The 20,553-nt window shown below is 59.3% G+C and overlaps 1 protein-coding gene across 1 annotated transcript in view; it reads right to left on the reverse strand.

The window, feature by feature from the left end:
• The window catches only part of DLG3 (discs large MAGUK scaffold protein 3), a 111,138-nt gene that overhangs the window by 27,067 nt on the left and 63,518 nt on the right, over positions 1-20,553 (reverse strand). The window contains exons 5-12 of the mRNA XM_025205041.1: positions 19,932-19,982; positions 15,010-15,134; positions 14,227-14,396; positions 13,519-13,655; positions 11,802-11,946; positions 11,153-11,312; positions 4,140-4,296; positions 1,917-2,019 (exon numbers count right to left, since the gene is read on the reverse strand). Coding sequence (XP_025060826.1) covers positions 1,917-2,019; positions 4,140-4,296; positions 11,153-11,312; positions 11,802-11,946; positions 13,519-13,655; positions 14,227-14,396; positions 15,010-15,134; positions 19,932-19,982 — 1,048 coding nt within the window. The remainder of the gene's footprint in view (positions 1-1,916; positions 2,020-4,139; positions 4,297-11,152; positions 11,313-11,801; positions 11,947-13,518; positions 13,656-14,226; positions 14,397-15,009; positions 15,135-19,931; positions 19,983-20,553) is intronic.

The raw sequence follows: 20,553 nt of genomic DNA on the forward strand, positions 1-20,553 counted from the left end.
CCCAGCCAATCCGGGCGCCGGCCCCGCCCCGCGCGCCAATCGGGGCCCGTGCCCCGCCCCGCCCCCGCTCGGCCTATCCGCGTCCACGTCGTTTGCATGCCGAGCCTCGCCCCCCGCCCATTCATGCGCGCGCTGCCCCGGGATGCTCCGTGCGCGCCCCCCCCCCGGGGGGCACGTGCTCCCTCAGATTTCCCTGCTGCAGCCCGAGCCATTGCTCGCGCTGTTTGCCCCCCCCTGCGCTTTCCCTCCAAGCAGGACTGGACACAGCCGGCATCTGGTTGCTCTGCCCTCTGGGCATCCCTACACTGCCCAGCCCGGCCCCTCTGGGCTCGGAGACCCCCACGCTTCGCATCCCTGGAGGAGAGCGGGAGTGCGACTGCAGCGTCCACCGGGGTCTTGGCACCGACCGTCTCGGGGATCACGACGCACAGGGACGCACCGAAGCGATTCCCCGCGCACGCCGCATCTCCTCCTCCAGGCCAGGTGTCACCAGAAGACATCCTGGCGCCGGCACGGTTCCTGGAGCAGCGCTCTGCTCCCGCGACCCAGCCAGCACTTATGGACACCGTCTATACAAACAACGACCGCGCCACGATGCCCCTGATAAATCCGGGGTGCGTCCACGCCTCGAGCCCCGTGCCCAGCTCCGGTCCCGCGCCTCACCAGGGCGCAGACGAGCTGGGGGTGCAGAGAAGGGCAGCACGGATGATGGGGTGCGGAGGGGCTTCCCGGCCAGGAGAGACCAGACAGGCCGGGCCTGTTCAGCTCAGAAGAGAGACGCTTGGGCGGGGGCAGGAGAAGCGCTTACAAAATACTCAATGGTGAAGAAATGCAAAAATCTAGACCTCTTGGTTCAGAGATGATACCTTTTATTAGACCAACTGAGAAGCTGCAAAGAAAATGGTATTTTTTGCCAGCTTTCGGGCTCACGCGCCCTTCCTCAGGCTCAGGGAAAGCTACAGATGGTATAAAGTCCCCACATGTAGGAAATAAACTTCATTTTTGCACAGAGAAAGCTGAAGCTGGAAATCTGCCCTAGGCACTTTTTACCATCCTTAACTTTCCCTGAGCCTGAGGAAGGGCGCGTGAGCCTGAAAGCTTGCAGAAAAATACCATTTTCTTTGCAGCTTCTCAGATGGTCTAATAAAAGATATCCAAGGGTTCTAGGTTTTGCATTTCTTTTTGTCTCAGACCAACACAGCTACCAAGTACATCCCTAAATGGTGAAGAGAAAGTCAACGGATTTATCGTTGACTCCCTTTTATCTGCCCACTTTGCACCTCTTCGACTGCTCTTTCAGCTCCGGAGCCCCAGACAACCCTCCCCACCAGCCCCAGCCAGCGCACAGCACCGCTCCAGCACTGGCCTGTCTCCCGGTCTGCCGCGGTTTGTCCGAGGCACCGAGGGTGGCGGGTGTAGGAGCTGGCTGCTGGGTCCCTCTACGGCAGCGGTTCCCAAACTCAGACAATTGCGCACCACCACTTTAAAACGATACAACCTTAAGTACCACCAGCAATTTTTTGTCATATAAAGTCATTATAATAAATCTGTGAACGCGAAGCACTGACAGGCTGCCTGCGCACCGCGGATTGGGAACCGCTGCTCTGTGGGGGAAAGGAAGGGGCTTGGGGAGCATCCGTGTGAGCGCAGCGTCCGCCTCCCGCTAGGGTGGCAGCGGGGAGCTACACGGGCTCCGCTGGCCTTGCCCTGGCTCCCCGAGCGTGGATCCGTTCGGCCAAGGAGCCGCTAGATCCAGGATCCCAGGCCCCACGGCCGACAGCGAGAGCCACAATGAGGTGACAAGGAGGAGGCAGGCGCAGTGAGCGTCCCGTGGGGCTGATGTGAGGCCGTGGCTGGGGCAGGGCAGGGCAGGGCAGGCGGAGGTGCCTGGAGGGCTGGTTTCAGCTGTCTCCTACCTTCAGGCCTGTACTGGGCGATGATGGTCACCGTCTGTCCTGCCCGCTTCAGGGCTGCGGCCGCCTGCTCATGAGTCGCGTTGCGGAGGTTCGCCCCATTTACCTGACCGGAAACAAAACGACAGCATCGGGCTTTAGTTCACCAGCCCGGCCCCCTTCCCTCTCCGCTTCCAGCCTCTCCCCTGGCTGTTGCCTGCTCAGATGCCCCTTCCCTTGAGCTGATGCTGCCTGGAGGTGCTAGGATCCCAGTTCATGTCTTGCCCTTTGCAATCCCTTCCTACTTATATGTCACCCCAGAGCTCATCCCAGCCGGGGACCCAGCTGGAGATCGCCAGCCACACTCGGGCCCTCCACGACTGGACTGATGGCGGAGAAAGGTGCATGGAGAAGACGCTGCCCTGCATAGCCGGGGTGCGTGCCCGGCTGGTCCTTCCTTCCACCACCTTCTCCTGGCTGAGTACGTGACAGGAATTGAAGAGGCAACTGCTGCAAATAGCCCCTGCGGAGACTGCACACGCACTGGCTCAGCTCTAGGTATGCTCACAGTCTGCTACCCCACAGCCCTCCTTTGCCCAGGTGATTCGGGGCCTCCGCCTCATCCCCGCGTGCCGCCCAGGAGGAGGTACCAGCCCTCCTTCGCTGGAGGCGGACCGCACGGTCCAGACAATGAGATGGAGTCGCCCTTTGGACCATGCTGAGCTCTCAGCTGCATTGGGTTATCTTTCCAGCAGCAAGACAAGCTCCAGATGAGCCTTGGCAGCTGCACAGTTAAATGTCTCTGAATCTGGCACTGTGGCTTTCCAGCCTGACTCCACGGCATCTCCCGAGGGCTCCCAGCAGTTCGAAATCCAGCCGAGCTAGAAAATCAGCAATAGCTAGCATAGCCCGAGCAAGAGCAGGGGCAGCTTTCTCGCTCCCGGCACTGCCGAGGTATCCTCTGCTGCTCCTCTCCGGGGCCCCGTTTCCACCTGTGCTGATGCCCCTCAGTCCTGACCTGCAGGTCCCCAGCTACTCCAGTTCCACTCGTGCCAGTTACTGTGGTTGTATCCTATGCACAAATGTGCACTCGGGACTTCATTAAAAGCTGCTTTCTCCTGGGACTCCATCTGGGTTTGAACCCAGGTCTCTAGGGGTAAAATGTTCTTGCCTAGCAAATCTGCCCGTGAATTGAAAAGGAAGAAAATCCTTCCTTAGCCATGGGCGAATCAGTAACTTTTGATCTAAGCCTGTTCACGTCAGAACTTGAGAAGAACATTTCTCTGGTGACAAAGTGCTAAAGTCAAAGGAAGCAGCAACCACCCTGGGCCAACCCAGACCAGTCTGTTCACCTGTGCTCAGGCATTAACTCCTTATGCCTGAAACTGAAACCCTCTTCAGCTAAATCCAGCCCGGCTAGATTAATTTAGCAAGAGCTCAGCATTTGGCCCCTGGAAGGAGAACGAGAAGTGAGACTTGTGCAGTAGTGCAGCCATCTGCACCGCTGCACGAGACTGGCTCTAATCCTGAGCGCGGCACCCCCTCGTTGGCCTGGCGAAAGCGGAGCTGAGACCCGCAGAGGGTGGGGAATCGGCCCGTCGCTCGTCGGCGGTCCCCGCTGCGCAGGCGTGGGAGTCAGACTGGCGGGACGGTGCCTGGCATGCAGGGTTTGGGGGTGCTCCATGGAAGGAAGACGTGCCTGGCATCCGCCCACTCGCCAGCAGGCAAGGGCATAAGCAAGCTAAGCTCAGGACCCCTCATGCTGCTGCCCACTGCAGCGGGCTGTGCCCGGCTCTCTGCCTTGCAGCTCTGACAGGCACTTTGGTTCTGCTGGCCCGCTCGCTTTGTCTTCATGGTGCAAGCTCCATGTGCACCCAAAGGGCCGGGGAATGAAAGTGCACGTGCGGTGACCCCGCCAGGCCTGTGCTCAGAGGTTTCGGCAGCGCTTTGCTGTCTCCCATCCTGCTTGGCCACTGGGATTATAACAGCACAGCCTGGTAGCTGAGCCTCCCCGCCCCAGCTCTGCCTGGCAGCCCAGCCTCACTTTGCTGTGGAAAAAGCCAGACAGGTTTGTGCCCACACTGGTGAGATCTTGGTTGTCACTAGGGACTCAGCCCACAGGAGGTGAAATGAGGGGGCAGGGGCCCTACAAATGCCAGCAGGGCCGCTTGCTGCTGGACAGGCGACAGCAGCCTCAGCACAGGAGCTCTGCAGCTGGTTGAGGGCCCCCGCGGCGATGGGACTCACCGAAAGGATGCGGTCTCCTCTCCGCAGCTCCCCACTGAGGTCGGCAGGGCCTCCGGCCAGGATAAAGGAGACGAAGATCCCCTCTCCATCCTCGCCTCCAACGATGTTGAAGCCCAGTCCCGTGGAGCCTTTGTGCAGGATGATTTTCCGGGGCTCTCTAGGTGAAGAGACACCAGACATTTAGAGGGCAGGGAAGCTGCGCGCAGTGCCCTGGCTGTGGTGCTCTCCAGGTGTGCAGGAGGCAGGGAGCTTTCTGCCACACCTGGAATCCGGCAGGGCTGGAATCTCCCCCTGCATCCTGAGCTCAGCCTCTCGCGGCTCGCTCGTCAGCCAGTAACGAGGAGGTTGACGAATCACAGAGCAGGTGCTGGGAGTTGCACCAGCCCAGGTCACGAGACCTGGGCAAAAGGCTGGAGGAATGTGGAGCTCAGCGACTGGCTGAACGGGCCTCTTTGTGCGCAGAGGGACGGCGCTGGGGAGGAAGGACTTTGCCTCCAGAGCAGCGCTCTGCAACGGGCTCAGCAAAGGCCGTAGCCTGGGCAACGTGCTCCTGGCTGGCAGCGAGCGGGGAGGCATTAACCAGGTTGTCAGACTAGGAGTAATCGTTCAAGACAGCATCAGGGGAGGTGACCTGCACAGTACACTTTGCATATTTGAAGACAGCGTGTGACAGCCTCCGGCACAGCCACTCACGAGTGCCTGGAGGCCTGATAGCGAACCAGCACTAACAATTCCTATCATCAAGGCGCTGTTTGCACACTTAGAGTGTGCGCAGACCTGGGCACAGGCACTTGTGCCAAACAGGGATGCTCCCTTTGACCGTTCCTGTTTGCCTTTATCACTGATGTCATCGTGAGAGAAGGCGCCGTCTCACGGCTTTAAAACAGCACGCTACCAGATCTTGACTGTTTGCTGATGAAACGGTGCTTCTACGTTACAGTTTAAACTGCCAGAGTGAAAAACCAGTCCAGCATCAGGAAAATACAGGGGCAAATAAAAATCGAGCCTAATGAGCACGCCTGCCTGTTCCAACTCCAGCCCTGCAATCAAAGGCAGAGGAATACACGTGGTAAGTCGATTAACATACCTTGGCAACAGCATGCAACCCTGCGGGGATGTCCAGGAGGCAATAACGTCACGACTTGGCCAGGTGACAGTGGCATTGATCAGCTTAAACAAGATTTGGCCTCTGAACATCGACTTTAGAAAGGCCAAACTCCACATCTCAGCCCAAATGCTATTTCCACTTGAATATGTGGAAGTGAAAGCTGGAAACTCACCAAAAGATACAGATGTCTAACTAACTTCAAACACCCATGAAAATACTAGGCATTAACTGGAATGACTGTACAGCAAATGCCGAGACGTGTCAGAGTTCAACTACCCCAGCGCTTTCCAACCATTATGCATTTGCGGAGCCCGGGGTGACTGGTGCCTCCTGAGTCTGGGGGGGCACAACTTGTGGGTGGGCCCGGGGTCGGGCCAAAAGCCCCATATCCACTCCTGTATTTCTGTGCCATGGCTTAGTGCCCCCCCAACACACTGCTGGCCCACGTGGCAAAAAAACTGCCCCGTCCTGAGCAGTGCCAAGTTGGAGGCCAATCTCAGGGGGGGCATGTGCCCCCCTGTGACAGCCCTACCAGTTTCCTGTGACAGACCCCTAACACTTTTCAAATGGAAGTGCGGACCCCTTTTTTATTCTAAGTGTGGGTATTCACGGACTTATTCGCAGCTGGGGAAGGGAAGACTTTGGGCTGGGAGCTACGCTGGGATCACGGAGAGTTGCAGCCCGGGCAACCCGCCGTGGGGCTAGGGCGGCTGGGCGGCAGCATTGCAGGGACGCTCTTGCGCGAGCCCAGCAGGACAGACGCACCGGGGACAGGCTGTAGCCCTTTCACTGACACGGGCATCCTGGCTGCAATGTACAGCACGGGGCACGGACCACCAGCCGAAACAGCCTCCTCGGCCCCCCTCGGTTGGGGTGAGTGCTACTCAGCGAGAGGGGCCTTACAGGAGAGCAATGGGAGGAGGAGAGAAGCAGGAGGTGCTGGGTGCCCGGTAGGAAAGTCTGGCTCTCCCGGCTTTGCCCCCCTCATCCCAGTCCTGCAGGGAAGGGGTCAGGCTGCCTTCCCCCAGTCTTGGCCGGCCTTTCGCCGTATGGCTACGAGCTCTGGCTGTGGCAGCTAAACAAGCATGTCCACTCAAGCATTTACCCCTTCTGATGGCTGAACCCGCAGCCTGGGAGCCCCGAGCGCCACGGCTTTAGTGTTTCACCAGACAGGCAGGCAGGCAGGCACCGCTGTCCCAGCTGCAGCGAGGGCTCCTCCATGCAAGGCAGCTCCCCACCGGGGCCCAGAGCTGCAGACACCAGCTCCGGGACACAGAGACCTTGCACCGCCACGACACAAGCATCCGTGCCCAGCTCCAGCCCATGGGGGTGAATGGGAACGGCGCACACCGCCTCTGCCCTTGAATGCGAGCCCTGAGGTCGCAGCAAGCAGCCTGGACAATCTCAACCCAGACAGCAAGGACTTCTGGCCAGTGCCAGAGTCACGTCCGCCTGTGCACAAAGGTGCAGAAACCTCCCCCTGCTCGCTGCCAGAACCGCGGTCCCTTCTCCCCTGCCCGCAGCTCTACCGGAGCTGGCGTAGCGGCACGGCGGTACGGTACCTCTGGTCACGTTGCCTCCGGGGGTCTGGCTGCTGTCTGGAGGGAGAGACGGATGCGGGGTGTCCCTTGTAGGACATGGATGACGAGATGTTGACGGTGAACATTGCAGAGCTCCCCGCTCTGCTCGTGGCCTCGCTGCCTGGCTGCTGCTCCTCGCGGGGAAGCGCGGAGAGGAATGTCCTGAATGCTCTCAGCTCTGCTCCCCTGCTCTGTTTATCTCTGCCGTCTCTCCCGGTGGTGCGCAGGGCACTCAGCGTCTTCAGCCCGGCTCCGGCTTTTTTATAGAAGCGTGGAGAGGACGCAGACTTTGGCATGCACTTCACTCCGCCGAGGCCTCGCGGGCTTAACTCGTTCCTCCCCTGGCAGGCAAAGCCAACACCGTCTGAGCCGAAGCGAGGGGCCGCAGAGGGAAGGCCGGATGGACTCGGAGCACCCCGAGATGATGGCCCCACTTTCCCAGTCCCTGCTGCCAGCATGGCCGCGCCGGCAGCTTTGTAGCCCCTCTCTCAGAAACGCAGAACGGCAGGGCATCAAAGCACCATCTGCACCCCCAGGACGACAGGTGTGTCCGGCTGAAGCTCCACGTGCGGGCTGCGGCTCGCTGGCCGAAGGTCCCTTGGCTCATGCTGCCCGTGCAGACTGGTGCACGCAGTCTGGGGCTCTGCACCCACCAGGCTGCTCATGAAGTCACTAAAGGGGCAAGTAACGGCACTCTGAAATGCTCTGCTGGGGGCGGCTTGCGCGGCTGTCTGCCCAGGCAAAGCAGGAGGACGGCGTATCAGCCTCTGTCCTCTGGCCTGGCAACAGCGGTGAGCACCGCATGCTGAGGGCGTCTGTCAGGGCAGCCTCGTGCCCGCACCAGGGACCAGTGTGCCAGCACATGCCACCCAAGGGGCTTTCAAAGGAGCTGTCGGGTACGTGTGCTCGCAGACAGACACACTATGCCTGCAATGTCTAACAGAGCGCTGCCTTCAGCCGCTGCCCCCCAACCTGCTGTCTGCACCCTCGCTCCACCCCAGCCTGCACGGCCTGCCCCAGGCCCCTTCCTCTCACTTCCAGCTCTGTGCTGGCAAGTAGGGGCGGGCGGCGGGACTCACTCGGGGAACTCACCAGCATGGAGGGGCCGAGCCTGGGGCGGCGGAGCTGGAACGCAGCGAGGCTGCCCGTGGGGAGCTGGGCGGAAAGCATGCATGGTGCAAAGCAAGGCAGTGCCTGCCCTGAGCTGCCTTTGCAGGTGCGGGGACCACAGTCCGCAGACACTCCAGTATCCTCCCTCCAGGCCTGGAGGCTTTGCCTGGGAGAAGGGAGGGATGGCTTTGGCCCCACTCGCCCTGGCCCCCGGAGGCAGCAGGTGCTGCAGGAGCCAGGGGTCCCTTGCTGCTATGGAGCCACTGGGAAGGAGACCTGCCCCACCGCTCTGAGCAGCAGCGGCCTTAATCCCTAGCCATGTGTTCAGCTTGCAGGAAGGAGACTGCTCCCCAGAAGAGACCGATGCCTTCTCCATCTGGGGCTGCTCTAGTTTTTTGGCTATGCTGCAGTGCAGAGAGCAGCGCTGAACTGACCCCCGCACTAGGCTTCAGGCCACCAGGCTTTCTGCAGATACGTACGAGCGCTGTTTCTCCTGCTCGTCGGAGGTTGGCTTGCCGGGCAGAATGTGCTGCAGACGATAAGCTGTAAGTGGAGATCTTGCCCTGCCTTGTGTCTTGCTCACCAGCTTTAGAAAGAAAAACTCTCAGGATTTTCCATGCCGTCAGAGTCCATTTCTTCTCCTGGGGCTGGAAAGGCCTCTTCGTTCTGTTCCTGGTCTCCTCAGGGTCCCCCATCTCCCGTGCGACTCACTGGGTGATGGTCACTGCTTTTGCAGGACAGTGCTGCTGCCTGTGGAGGGGTGGTCCACCCACCACTGAGCCCAGTATGACGCGTTGTGTGCCCTGGGAATCATCTTCGGACGGTAGCTCTCCACGTGACCAGGAGCAGAGCAGACCTCTGCACTGCAATGCCGTGCCTGTGAACAGATGGCAGCCCGGACTGGCGGTGCTGCTCCCTGTGCGCGGGAAAATGAAAACAGGAACAAATGAACGGCCGTTCTGCCTCAGCCCGGAGCCCGATGATGAGTCCAGCATCCGCTCTGACAACGGCTGGTACCAGATGCTTGGGAGGAAGGTGGGTGAAGGATGCTCTGGCTGTGGCTGCACTATAAGGACTCGGACAAGAGTTCAGAGAGGGAGGATAAGGAAGGATGTCTTTTGTTCAGTGCAACAGGCCAGAATCTTCTCTTACACCCCTGGAGGAGGAGTAGGGAGCTATCCCCGGAGACGGAGTCTCAGTCTGACGTTACGGCCCCACATTCAAGAAGATACAAGGGGATCATCAACACCTAGAAGGGGTCGGGGCAGAGATGCCTCTAGCAGCACGGTGGGCTCTAAGGGTCATTTCTAACTCGACTGGAGCGGTGCCACTCGCTGCAGGGCTGCACCTCAGCCCCAGCCTGGGCCACGGGGTCAGGGCTGACTCAGACCCCGATGGCAGGCAGGAAAGGGCTAGCAATCCTCTTCTGACATGGCCGTTTAGTGGAGAGGCCATGTCTTGTCACGCAACTGTGAAGAGCCTCCGGAGACCGCGCTGGCCTCCGTCCAGACGTTGGGTGCCGCAGGGTGCTCTCGCTGCCCGCAGGTCTCATGCATACACAGAGACGCCGCCGGGTCGCTGCTACCTGCGAGAGCACCGGGTCACTGCTGTCTGAGACCTGCCTTGATGAAACTTCTCCAGCAAACGATTTTTCATCTGGGGCTTGGGATTTGGCAGTTGCCTCCCCTTCCTGCTAGAGGAGGTGAGGAGGAAGCCATGCACAGTGCTGCAGACCAGGGGCATGATGAGGGTGCTCTGAGGGTTGCTGAGAGAGACATGTGGGGGCTGCCAGGGAGGCCGCTGAAGGCCAGCTCACGGAGATGGAGAGAAACGGGCACAGCCCAGGCAGGCGGCTCGCTCAGGCAGAGCCCGGGACACAGCAATATGCTGCGAATCAAAGCCTGGAGAATCTGGGCCAGGCCTGGGAAACAGCAGCCGGCGCTGGCGTGTCACTCTCGCTCAGTGTTTCTCCATCGGTGCATCCCCAGAGCCTCTTGCACGCCTGTGCTCTCGCCCGACCTCCTCTGAAGAGTGCAGTAACATCCTCTAGCGGCCAGGAACCGGCACGGCACCACGCCTGCAGCCAGACCCCGCACGTGTCTCACGCCTGTTGTGCTCAGGGGCAGAGGGGCGGAGCGTGGAGAGGAGCAGAGAGGCTGATTTAGCCCCTTTCTGTTCCCCCCAATGACAGCAGCTGATGCACACACGGGCCAGGTGGCGATGAGAGCACCCTGCCCTGATAAAACGACCCGACCGTGTCGCTGGTAATGGACACCCCAAAACTGCAGCTTTTAGCAGCGTGGGGAGTGGGTGCTGCTGTACTCTCACTACAGGGACTGCAATTACCTTGGCAGAGCCAAGGGCAGGAACATCACTGCATGATCTGAAAGCCATGAGCATCACATGGTTTTGAAGCTGCCATCGTTGGCCTGAGAACGTAGGAGCTGCTACTCGCGGGGAAGAGAGAAAGCAGGAAACAGCTGAGCCTTAGCTGCTGCAACCACTCGGTAGTGACAGGCCCCAGCAAAGGTCGCACGAGGCACAGCACAGCCCCCATCCCAGTTGGGCTTCAGATGCCAGGGCAATACAAGTCAATAAAGAGATGTGCTTTGACTGAGCCCCCACTCCACGAACCCCCTGAAATGAATTCAGGCAGCTGAGTCCATAAAGGACTCCTTCAAACCAGGGCTCACAGAGCAGAAGTGCACGCATGGCCCAGGAAGAAGAGGTGCACACGGGCTGCCAGTGCTTCTCCACCACTAATGTCACCAAGGACCACGGTATCACCTCCAGGGGACCCAGCGCCTGGCCTCAAGGCAGAGCGGGAGGCAGGCCTGCCACCTTCGCCGGGCACCACCACGAGAGCACAGAGCAACTCAGATTTCAAAATGAAGTAAATGAAAAATCCAGAAGCAGGAACATGGGGGTGCACAAGTCCCAGGACAGTTCGAAGAGGAAGAGAGGAGCACAGGGAAAAGAGGGAATGGGAAAGACGGGGGAAACAGGGCGAGAGCAGCAGGGGCACATGGGACCAGGACCCCTGCACAGCTGCCTCCACTGACCCTGCCTCTCGTTCGGTATCGGAGCGCCGAGCTCCACGGAGAGAGCCGTGCGTGCGTGGCCTAACGGAGCCGCAGCTGTCCCACGGACATTTGAAGATAAACAGGGGCTTTGTGCTGGGCGAGAAAGCGCAGTGCCTCGCGGCCCCGACTCACCTGGTGAAGTCCTCCTCCCCAATCATGTGTCGAGGGATGGGCGAGTACCTGGATGGGGTCACCTGCGGGGGGGCCGGGTAGGCAGGCTTGTTCTCAACGCCGCCCAGGTAACCCAGACTGGAGTTATGGCTTATGTGGTTATCGGCCAGGGCTGAGAAGGCTGCAGGGAAAGGAAAAGACAAAATCAGGAGCCGAAATCCCAGAGCCCGCCCAGCGGGACAGCAAGCTCCACGGGCCCCCGCTGCTAATGCACGTTTCATGAAGTGCCAGAGCAGCGCGGCTGGAAGGGCCCTGCAGAGATCATCCCGCGCCGCCCCTGCCGGGGGCAGGATCAGCCCCACTGAGCCATCCTACAGACGCCCATTACCCAACCTCCGCGTAGCAAAACTACAGTCGGCCCTGACACGGCTGGGTGCTTGGGCTCAGCCCCCCAACAGCGCCCGGGGCTCTCGCTGCGAAGCCCAGCCCTCCTTCCTGGATCCTACGCGCCGCTCTCCCTTCGTCCCGCTGCGTCCTCCTTGCCAGCCCCCAACCATGCCCCCTGCCCCCCAGGGCTCCCCGCCCTTCCCCTCCCTGAGCCGTGGCCGTGGCCGTGGCCGTGGCCAGGCTTGGCTTCTTGGCTGGGCAGGCCTGGCTGCGGACGACGTACTGCTGGCGTAGTCGGGGGGCGCATACATGTCGTTGAGGTGGACGTTGCCGGGCTTGGCCACTTTCAGGTACACCATGTCCGAAGTGTTTTTCAAGGCGGCCACCGCCTCCTCGTGCCGCACGTCTTGTAGGTTTGTGTTATTCACCTGCAAGAGAGACGTGGCGGGACGGGGGGAGGAGGGTGTGAGGAGGGGCAAGGAGACGGGGCAGAGGCACCGGGGCAGAGGAACGCAAGCCCGGCCAACTGTTTACCAAGGGGCAAGACAGCCCCCGCTCCCCACGCCCACGGGATTGCTACCGCACCATCCCACCCCCACAACCTCCTGCGCCATCGCTCCATCCCTTGCACACGCCTGGAAGCGTGTGCAAGGGATGTGACTTCAGCTCCTTGCCCAGCACTGTGCTTGGAGGGCCCTTCTGAAATGTCACGCCTGATACTTAGAAACCTTTTCCCAATTCCTGTCTGAATTTGTCTGCACCTGGTTTGTAGCCAGAGCTGTTTTCTAACCTAAAGAGCTCTTCTCCTTCCCCGTCTGCGCCCGGGAGTACTCATACAGGGTAAGCACATCCCCTCCCGACCTCTCTTCTGCGGAGCTCAACAAGCCCAGCTCCTTTAATCTTCTTTCATCAGAAAAAGTCTCCTTTCCCTTCACCATCTTCATGGCCCTTCGGTGACCTCGTTCCAGCTTATCTGCTTGAACATTACAGTGTCCTAAAGGGGTTTTTCCAATGCCTTCTTCAATGGGACTAGTACACCCTTGTCTGTGCTGAACATATGCTACCTAATCCCCCTGGTTTGCACTACGAGGGGCCAGGGAACTGATTTAATACATTCCCTCTTTACTTCACGAATAGATCCCGGTGAAATGAGAGGTGCCGTGGTCCCGAGTGGAAGTTAAACAACATATCCTGGGCATGTCTGAGCTCCAGGGACAGCTGGGGTCTGCTTCCTCGGCAGCATCCCACAAGAATGTGATATTTAATGTCCTTTCAAATGCCAGGTACTTATTTGTCTTCACACCATAGAAACTCCTCCCCAGGGCCACCCCGAGCATGCACGCAGCCCAGCTCCGTGCAGCATGCAGGTGCTATCCCACAGCACAGAAACACCATCGTCCTCAGCCAGGCTGGTCATTCAGGGCCCAAAGCGTGGGCCCTCCCCAGCCCAAGGGAGCTGGGGGAACCCCTGGCTGGCAGACCTCGACCATCACGTCCCAGTAGCAAAGGGCTTGGTGTCTGTGGCACCAGCCCTGTCAACAAATCACCCTGGCCTGCGAAGGCCCAGCACAAATAGCGAGGGCATCGACAGCCAGCAATCACAGGCTCTGTAGCCAGGAGCGGCTGCTTTGTGCCGCCCCAGTGTCGTGAAGCAGCTTTTGCTGGTCCTTCATCCCCGCTGCCATGCTCCGACGGGCTCCCGGGGTAGCAGTCCTCTGTCCCGCTGACAGTCGAATTGCAGGGAGTGTGAACTACCTTCCCGCTCCTTCCCCACGTCCCCTCCATACCCTTGCAATGGAAGAGACAGGGCCCTGGCCATAGAAAGGAAGAGCTAATGCTTCCCAGATGGTGGGAAAGGGGCACTGGAGCAATGGGCAGCCCGGGCAGCACAGGGAACCAGGACCGGTGCCAGGCGGTGCCTCCCGTGCTCACAGCCCTCCCTGGCGCCTTTGCCGCCCGTGGCTGGCGTCCAGAGCCCGCGTGAAGAGGTGCGTGCTCACCGCGAGCAGCCGGTCCCCGATCTGCAGCCGGCCGTCCTTCTGGGCAGCCCCTCCCTCGATGATCTTGGTGATGTAGATGCTGTTGTCTCCTGGGATGTGCTGGTTTCCGATTCCACCCGCGATGCTGAAGCCTAGTCCTGCGGGGAGAGCAAGAGGGGATGAGGGGAGAGCAAAGAAAGCCAGGCCAGAGGCAGTGTGTGGGGAGCAAGAGCTACCCGACAGTGAGGACCAGGGGTGCCGCACAGCCCCGACGGGCTCCTTTCCCTCGGCCCCTCCTTTCACATCATCAGGCTCTTCCTCCGGCCTGGGCACAGGGACGTGCTCGGAGAGGAGCCAGCAGCCCCAGATCCCATCTGCAGGCTGGGGCTGGTGAGAGCTCCTACCCTGGGCACAGGGTAAGGCCAGTGGGCTCCAGGCCCACAGAGAAGCTGACCAGTGGCGTGACCTGGGTTTGGGGGGAGACCCAGGGGTCCTGGGATGCAGGCACGGGAGAAGCTGGGGAGGTCTGGCCCCGGTGCACGGGGGTGTCCAGAGATGCCCACGTGCCCTCCCGCGTGGCTGGACCCACGGGCGGTTCAGGTGGCGCGGGGGAGCTGCAAGGCTCCCTTGCCCGCTGGCAATGCGGCCGCGCTGCGGTCAGAGCCGCACTCCCTCAGCCCAGGCTGCCGGGGGCCGGTCTCATTGCAGGGCCAATGGAAGAGGTTTCACCTTTGGGTCCTTTCATCAGGTTAACCTCCATGATGGTCTCTGGCGGGGGCTGCCTCCGCCGCACCACGAGCCGGACCACGGGGCCGGCCTCCTTCAGCGCCTCCACGGCTTTGCTGTGCACCACCTCGGAGACGTCCACGTCGTTCACTCTCAGGACACAGTCGTTCACCCTGCAGCGGTGGGCAGGTCGCTGGTGAGCCCCCACGTCTCGCGTGCCCCTCCTGGGGCATCTGCAGCATCCCCTTGGGAGTCCCAGGGACCCCGTGGCCGCCCCAGCTGCCCTGGGCCAGGGCCACAAGCTCTTTGCAGGCCCACAGGGAACCACAGGGAACCGCGCTCTCAACACAGACCTCCCTGCTCTCCCCGAGCCAAAGCGCAGCACAAGCACGCTGCATCCTGACGCTGCGCCTGTGGGTAGGGCTGCCGTGTGGGAGGGAGCCTGGACCCCAAGTGCAAGTGCAAGGGGTAGGTGTGTGACAGAGGGCACTGATCCCTGACAGGCAGAGAGGTGAAAGAGGGCCGGACCCCAGTCCCGGCAGCAGTGGGGCCGGATCTCCTACTGCAGGTGAAGAGGGACTGACAACAGGCAACGATGCTCTGTTCATGGCTCTCCTCCCTGCTGAGCACAAGCTGGCATCTCCCCACCCTCTTCCATCTCCACCTGCCGCCCCCTTGCCGCTCCGGCCCCGGTTTCTCCCACACAGCCCCCCTGCCAATCCCATCCCTTTGCCCCACAGAGCTGTACTGTTGCCCATCGGTCCTGACCCGTCCCTGGACACTCACCCTAGACGGCCGTCCATAGCTGCAGCTCCACCGGGGATGATTTTGGTGATGAAAATACCTGGATCATCTGGAATATGAGGGTTGTCGATACCTCCTGCAATGCTGAAGCCGAGGCCGGAGTTACCCTGGGGAAAAACAAAACACACCAGGCCCTTATCACAAGAAATTTGCTCCGTGGTGGCTTGTGCATCCCCTGAGCTGAAGGCTGCAGCGCTGGCTCTCACTGCTACCTAGTGTTAGCGCATCCTGCACCTCCCGGGGAGAGCAGCCCCCCTCGCGCGGTCTCTCCTTGGGGCACCGCTGCTGCTGCAGCATCTGGGCTTGGCCCGAGGTGCCTGGCTCGGACAGGACAGCAGCGCGAGCTCTCCCCTCGACGGGATATGGAGGCTTGCTAGAGTTTCCCTTAACAAGGCTGTGCTTGGGCAGCCTCCTGCGACGCGGTCAGGTAAAATACAGAGGGGCACATTGCCCTAGGGGTTTCAGAGGTGTAGATCTTATTGTATACGTTATCTGCTTTTATACGTTATGTTCCTTTTTACTGTAAGCCGTCCTTATAAATCTAACAAATGAATAAAGTCAGAGGCTGAACTAGACTTCATCTGAATGCAAGCAGCCCCCAGCAGCGCCTCCTCCGGAAGAGGACATGTGCGCTGTAACGCCGTCTCTTCTGCATTCCCAGTACAGTCCCCTGGGACTCGTCTGCGTCTCACCACGGTAAAGAATTAGGCTCAGCACATGCCCCAGCTCTTCAGACAGCGGAGTGAGCTCTGTGACAAAGCCATGATATTATGCATCTTGTGAGACACGGTCTGACAACAGCCTTGTGAGGTAGGCAAGTATCTTAGCATCATTATCCCATTTTCCAGAGGGAGGCAGGAACTGAATCACAGAGAAATGAAGTGAATTTGTCCAGCTTGCTCAATAAGGCAGTCTGAAAACAGCATGAGATACCAGAGAAGTTGCAAACACATTCTGGATAGAAAACCTGGACGGGCTGACATGAATAGAAGGCAGATGACATCAGCAGACAGCATCGAGGTATGAAAACTGTGAATGAGAGGTGACCTTTAATTGCCATCTCAGGGATTATAAAACTGACACTGTTCATTTCAGTGTAGCTTTGCCTCGTTCTTCTGCCTGATGGAGATAACCCCAGACATGAATTAAGTCCTCCTGTTCATGTGGGTGCCATAATGCATTGAGACCAGAGCTGGTAAAATCTTTATTTCCCTAGGAAAGGGTTAATCTCTCCCAGACACGGCAGATTTTCTGGACTGATTGAAAAGGTGCTTTTTCTTAGCACTCACAGGGAGTTGAGGAAAGGGGAGCAGCTGATTTCTAGGAGATAACGCTGCTTATGGTTTCCAGCCATTTCTAGGATGCCACCCTATGCATAAATAAGACATCCCGGGAAGCACGGAAACGCTCGTCCTTGCTGCACGAGCCTCGGTGAGGCTCTGCGGGCCGGGGCCTGTGTCTGGCACACGGCGAGAGGGCGCCTGATGGTACAAGCTCATCATCCCGACCTGGGGCTGTTCTTTCTCTCGGTGGATTCAAGCTGCTTTATGTTCAGCCTGGAGAAAGCGATTTGCTGTCACTTGGAGACACCTCCATTGCTAGCTCATGCATGTTCCCCTGGTAATCTTGTGCCAGCGAAGAAGCAGGTTGCTCTCCGACTCAGACATGATGTCCCAGCACTTGAGTCATTAGTTCTGTTTGGCTGTGCTGGGGTAACTCTTGATGTGAGCTGACAGACAGACCCATTTGGCTTCCTCTGGGCAGACGAAAGGCAAGCTAGCTCCGGGACGGTGCTGCTCCCACAGCTGCCTGTTCGAGCGATGCTCTACCCTGAGCAGACACACGCCCTGACAGCGACCAGGCTTTCCACGTGGGAAGGGCTTCCTTGGCTGTTGTCTGAAGAGCTGCAGCACTGCTCGGATGTTTTCTTATAACCCCGTTTCGGGGATTTCCTAGCCGCGAGGCTGAATGCTACGCAACAGCACAGTAAATCCTGGCCCCCGAGCCCGTGGGGGAACTCACACGCGGCCGCACCGTGATCCAACCGCAGCCTTTGCAAGGAGGCCACGATTACAACAACCGGCCTTTTAGGCTCATAGTGCATGGGATGCTGTGGCTAAATCCCTGTCTGGCAGAAAGGGGACATCTTCTCCCCGGCTACAGGTGGAAAGAGGGCGGGCTGTCACTGCCGTGGTTCTTTGGCTGGGGAGCTGAACCAAGGCGCCAGGAACGTGAAGTGCAGGAGACGCAGAACAGGACGTGCCTCTGCACGGCTGGCATTGCCGTCCAGCCTGGTTCTCAGGCTCTGCCCAGGACACGAAGCAGCAGGTGCCTTTCTGTTTCTCGCTGCAACCGAGGAGGAACAACCGATGCAATCCGAGTGCGATCCTGCAATGTCCCTGCGGTGTGACCGCCGCTTCCCAGGGTCAGCTGGGCCAAAAGCGGTGGAGAGGCTCCGAAATGCGTGGGGGCTGAGTCTTGTTTTCTGAGCTCGGCTGGGAGGAAGCAGGGAGAAAAGGGGAATTTCTTGCGCTCCATAAATCTACATCCACCCCGAGGATCTGACAGCCAATGTGCCTTGCCTGACAGAAAAAATCACACCAAAAATCTAACAACTGCTGATCCACGTGAGGGCTCAGGCACCACGGGCCCGCAACACAGCGCTTCTCCATCTGTCTGTCCATCTGCTGCCTCTCGTCTCCTACTTGGACTGTAAGCTCTTTGAGGCAGGGACTGCCTTGCTCTATAAGGGTACGGCGCACGGCACCGGGGGTCCTGGTCTGGGCCTGGGGGCCCTCGGGGTCTGGGAAGGGCCCGCTGAGCTCCCGAGGACCTCCTCGTCCCTCACCGTAGGGCTGGGGTGCTTCCTAGACTGGTGCATCGGTGGGGACCGGGCCAAAGGCAACCGGGGGCCGCTGTCGGGGCAGGATCGCCTCTAGCCCATCCCGGTTATTGCACGTAGCTCCATTTTGAAGCCCAGCAGCAGGGACACTACGTGGCGCCACACGGCCGCATCTCAAGTCATAACGTCGGTGGGACGACGCGGGCTGAAGGCTCCGTCTACGAACAGCCCCTCGGACCAACGGGGCCAGGGAATAACCCGGGAGCGCGACTTCACCTTGGAGGGCTTGGTCCCTCCAGCCCCCTTCCCTATGGGTCTCTGCTTTGGATGCTCCTGTACATGGAAAACCTCTCTGTCCTTTGGCTAGAAAGGCTTAACCTTAACCCTCAGATAACCCGGAGTACCAGAGTTCACTGCATAGCAGACCAACGAAATAGCAAAGAACAATTTCCCCTCCTATTTAGCTGGTCTAATAAAAGAAATGACATTTACCTAAAGAAACTTGTCTTAGACCAACACGGCTACAACCAACGACCCTAGAGGTCACCACGACAGTCACAGCCCTGGGGACAAAACCCAGATGGTGCCACCCCCTGGAAGACACAGCACACATCTGGCAACAGCTGGAAAGCTGGCGCTGTTCTGGCCAGCCTGGCACTGGGACTGGCCTGCCGCATGCCACCCTTTCTGCCAGGCCCAGGAGCGCCACGATGCCCCACCAAAACTAAGCAGAAACCGGCCTTGCCCTGCCTCCGAGCCGCCTGCAAACAGGGCGGTTAGAAGAAACGGGGTCGACTCACACCAGGTGGGCCACCATCACAGACAGCCACACAACAGAGGTCAAACCTACCAGTGTCCACAAGCACGCTCCTGCGGTGCACCGCAAGCCCAGAAAGACTCCCAGCCCCCCATAAGTTGGGAGCAGAGAGCCCTGTGCACGCCGAGCCTGACAGGCGCTCCAAAAGCACGCACCAAATAACCTGCCAGCCTGCCTCCAGCCCTGTCGGGGCGCAGCTCTGCTGCACTCGTGCATCTTCCTGCTTCAGGGCATTCGGCCAGAGCCCTTTGGTTTCTGCAAAGCTGCTGCATATCTGCGGGCAGACTCAGGCCTCCTGCGTGCCTGGCTGGGGTCAAACCTCCCACCCATCTGCGATGGTCGCCCGGCCCCGAGAGCCCAGCCAGCCCCATCCCTGCCTTGCACGAGGACAGGCGCCCTTAGCCGCTCCTGCTCATCCTCTCCCCACCTGACAGGAGCTCAGGCTCCGTGCCTGCTCTCCCACTCAGGACCGGCAGCAAGCCTGACTCAGCCGGGCAGAGGACGTACGGGATTAGCGCGTGGCAGAGAGACACGTTCTGCTGAAACCTCCAGCTCGTCCTCGTACAAGCTCCTGTGTGGGAGCTAATTTTAGTCTTTGTCTGCACGGTGCACGCCATCAGCCCCGCTTCGGCGGTATCTCAGAGAGACAAGGAAAAGGCCCAAGCAGAGATTCCCCTCGTTCCAACCCAGTTACTAGAAAGCCTGTCTCCGCAGTTCAGGATCACCGTGCCGCGTACCTAGACGTGATACGCAGCCGGCTAACAGGCCGGAAGAGAGCACGGCCGACTCCGTGGGCCTGCCTGTCTGCTGCTCTTCAGACCCCTACTCTCCATCCTGTAGCTGAGCACGTGTGGGAGACAGAGCCGCCCCACCTCCCTCAGCTGTGCTGGGGGCGTGTATGTGCGGAGTGAGTGTGAAAGAGACCCACCTATCTTCCATCATATGGCGTGTGTGGGTGTGTAAGAGAGAGGGGGAGAGACACATTGCCTACTCGTGTGTGAGCATGTGCGAGCATGCGAGAAACCCCATGCATCCTGCGTGCATGCATGCATGTGTCAGGAGGCCAGCTGTGCGGGTGGGCGGGTGAGTGGGAGATCGCTGTGGGAAACACACAGCGCACAGTCAAAAGGCTGCTTTTCAGCCTGCGCTGACGCTCTGCTCTCCTGCAGAAGGAAACCCACATGCCCAGCACAAAGAGCGCGGCTCAGAGCAGCGCGCGTCGGAAAACACCGGCGTCTCACTCACCCTTTCCAGGACGATCTCCTCGTACTTAAACATCCCATCGCTGCCGTTCACCTGGCGAGAGAGAGAGAGAGAGAGACGGGGAGTTAAACCTCTGCCCAGCTCACGGGTCAGTCCTGGCCAGGAGCAAGAGGGAATCAGGCCCAGCGTCCTTGGCTTCATAACGGAAACCCTCGAGTGCGATCCTCCACTCGCATCCCTCCAATTAAATGCTCTGTGTTGTTCTTTGGGCCTGATTCAAAGCCCGCAGAAAGCAATGGCAGGACACACTGGCTTTAATGCACCTTAGATTAGACCCTTTGCCCTCATTTCTTTCATACGACTTAAAAAGGCGTACAATTAAACCACACAAAAGGACATGCCTTTGCTATGCAGCATATAATTAACCTCTGGAATTCCCTGCTGCATGATACCATTGAAGTAAATCAAACGGTACAGTGAATTGTAAAAAGACCTATACACAACAACACTTAGCATGTCTCTAACAGCTCACATCTTCCAACTGCTTTAGTAACATGAACTCCTTCTGGTGGACTGAATAATTTAGAGTATAATTTATTCCACTAAATTAGCCGGCCACAAAAGCAAACAGGATATTAGGAAGCACCAGGAACGGGATGGAGAA

Source organism: Alligator sinensis, unplaced genomic scaffold, assembly GCF_000455745.1.
Source record: "Alligator sinensis unplaced genomic scaffold, ASM45574v1 scaffold1059_1, whole genome shotgun sequence".
Classification (NCBI taxonomy): domain Eukaryota; kingdom Metazoa; phylum Chordata; order Crocodylia; family Alligatoridae; genus Alligator; species Alligator sinensis.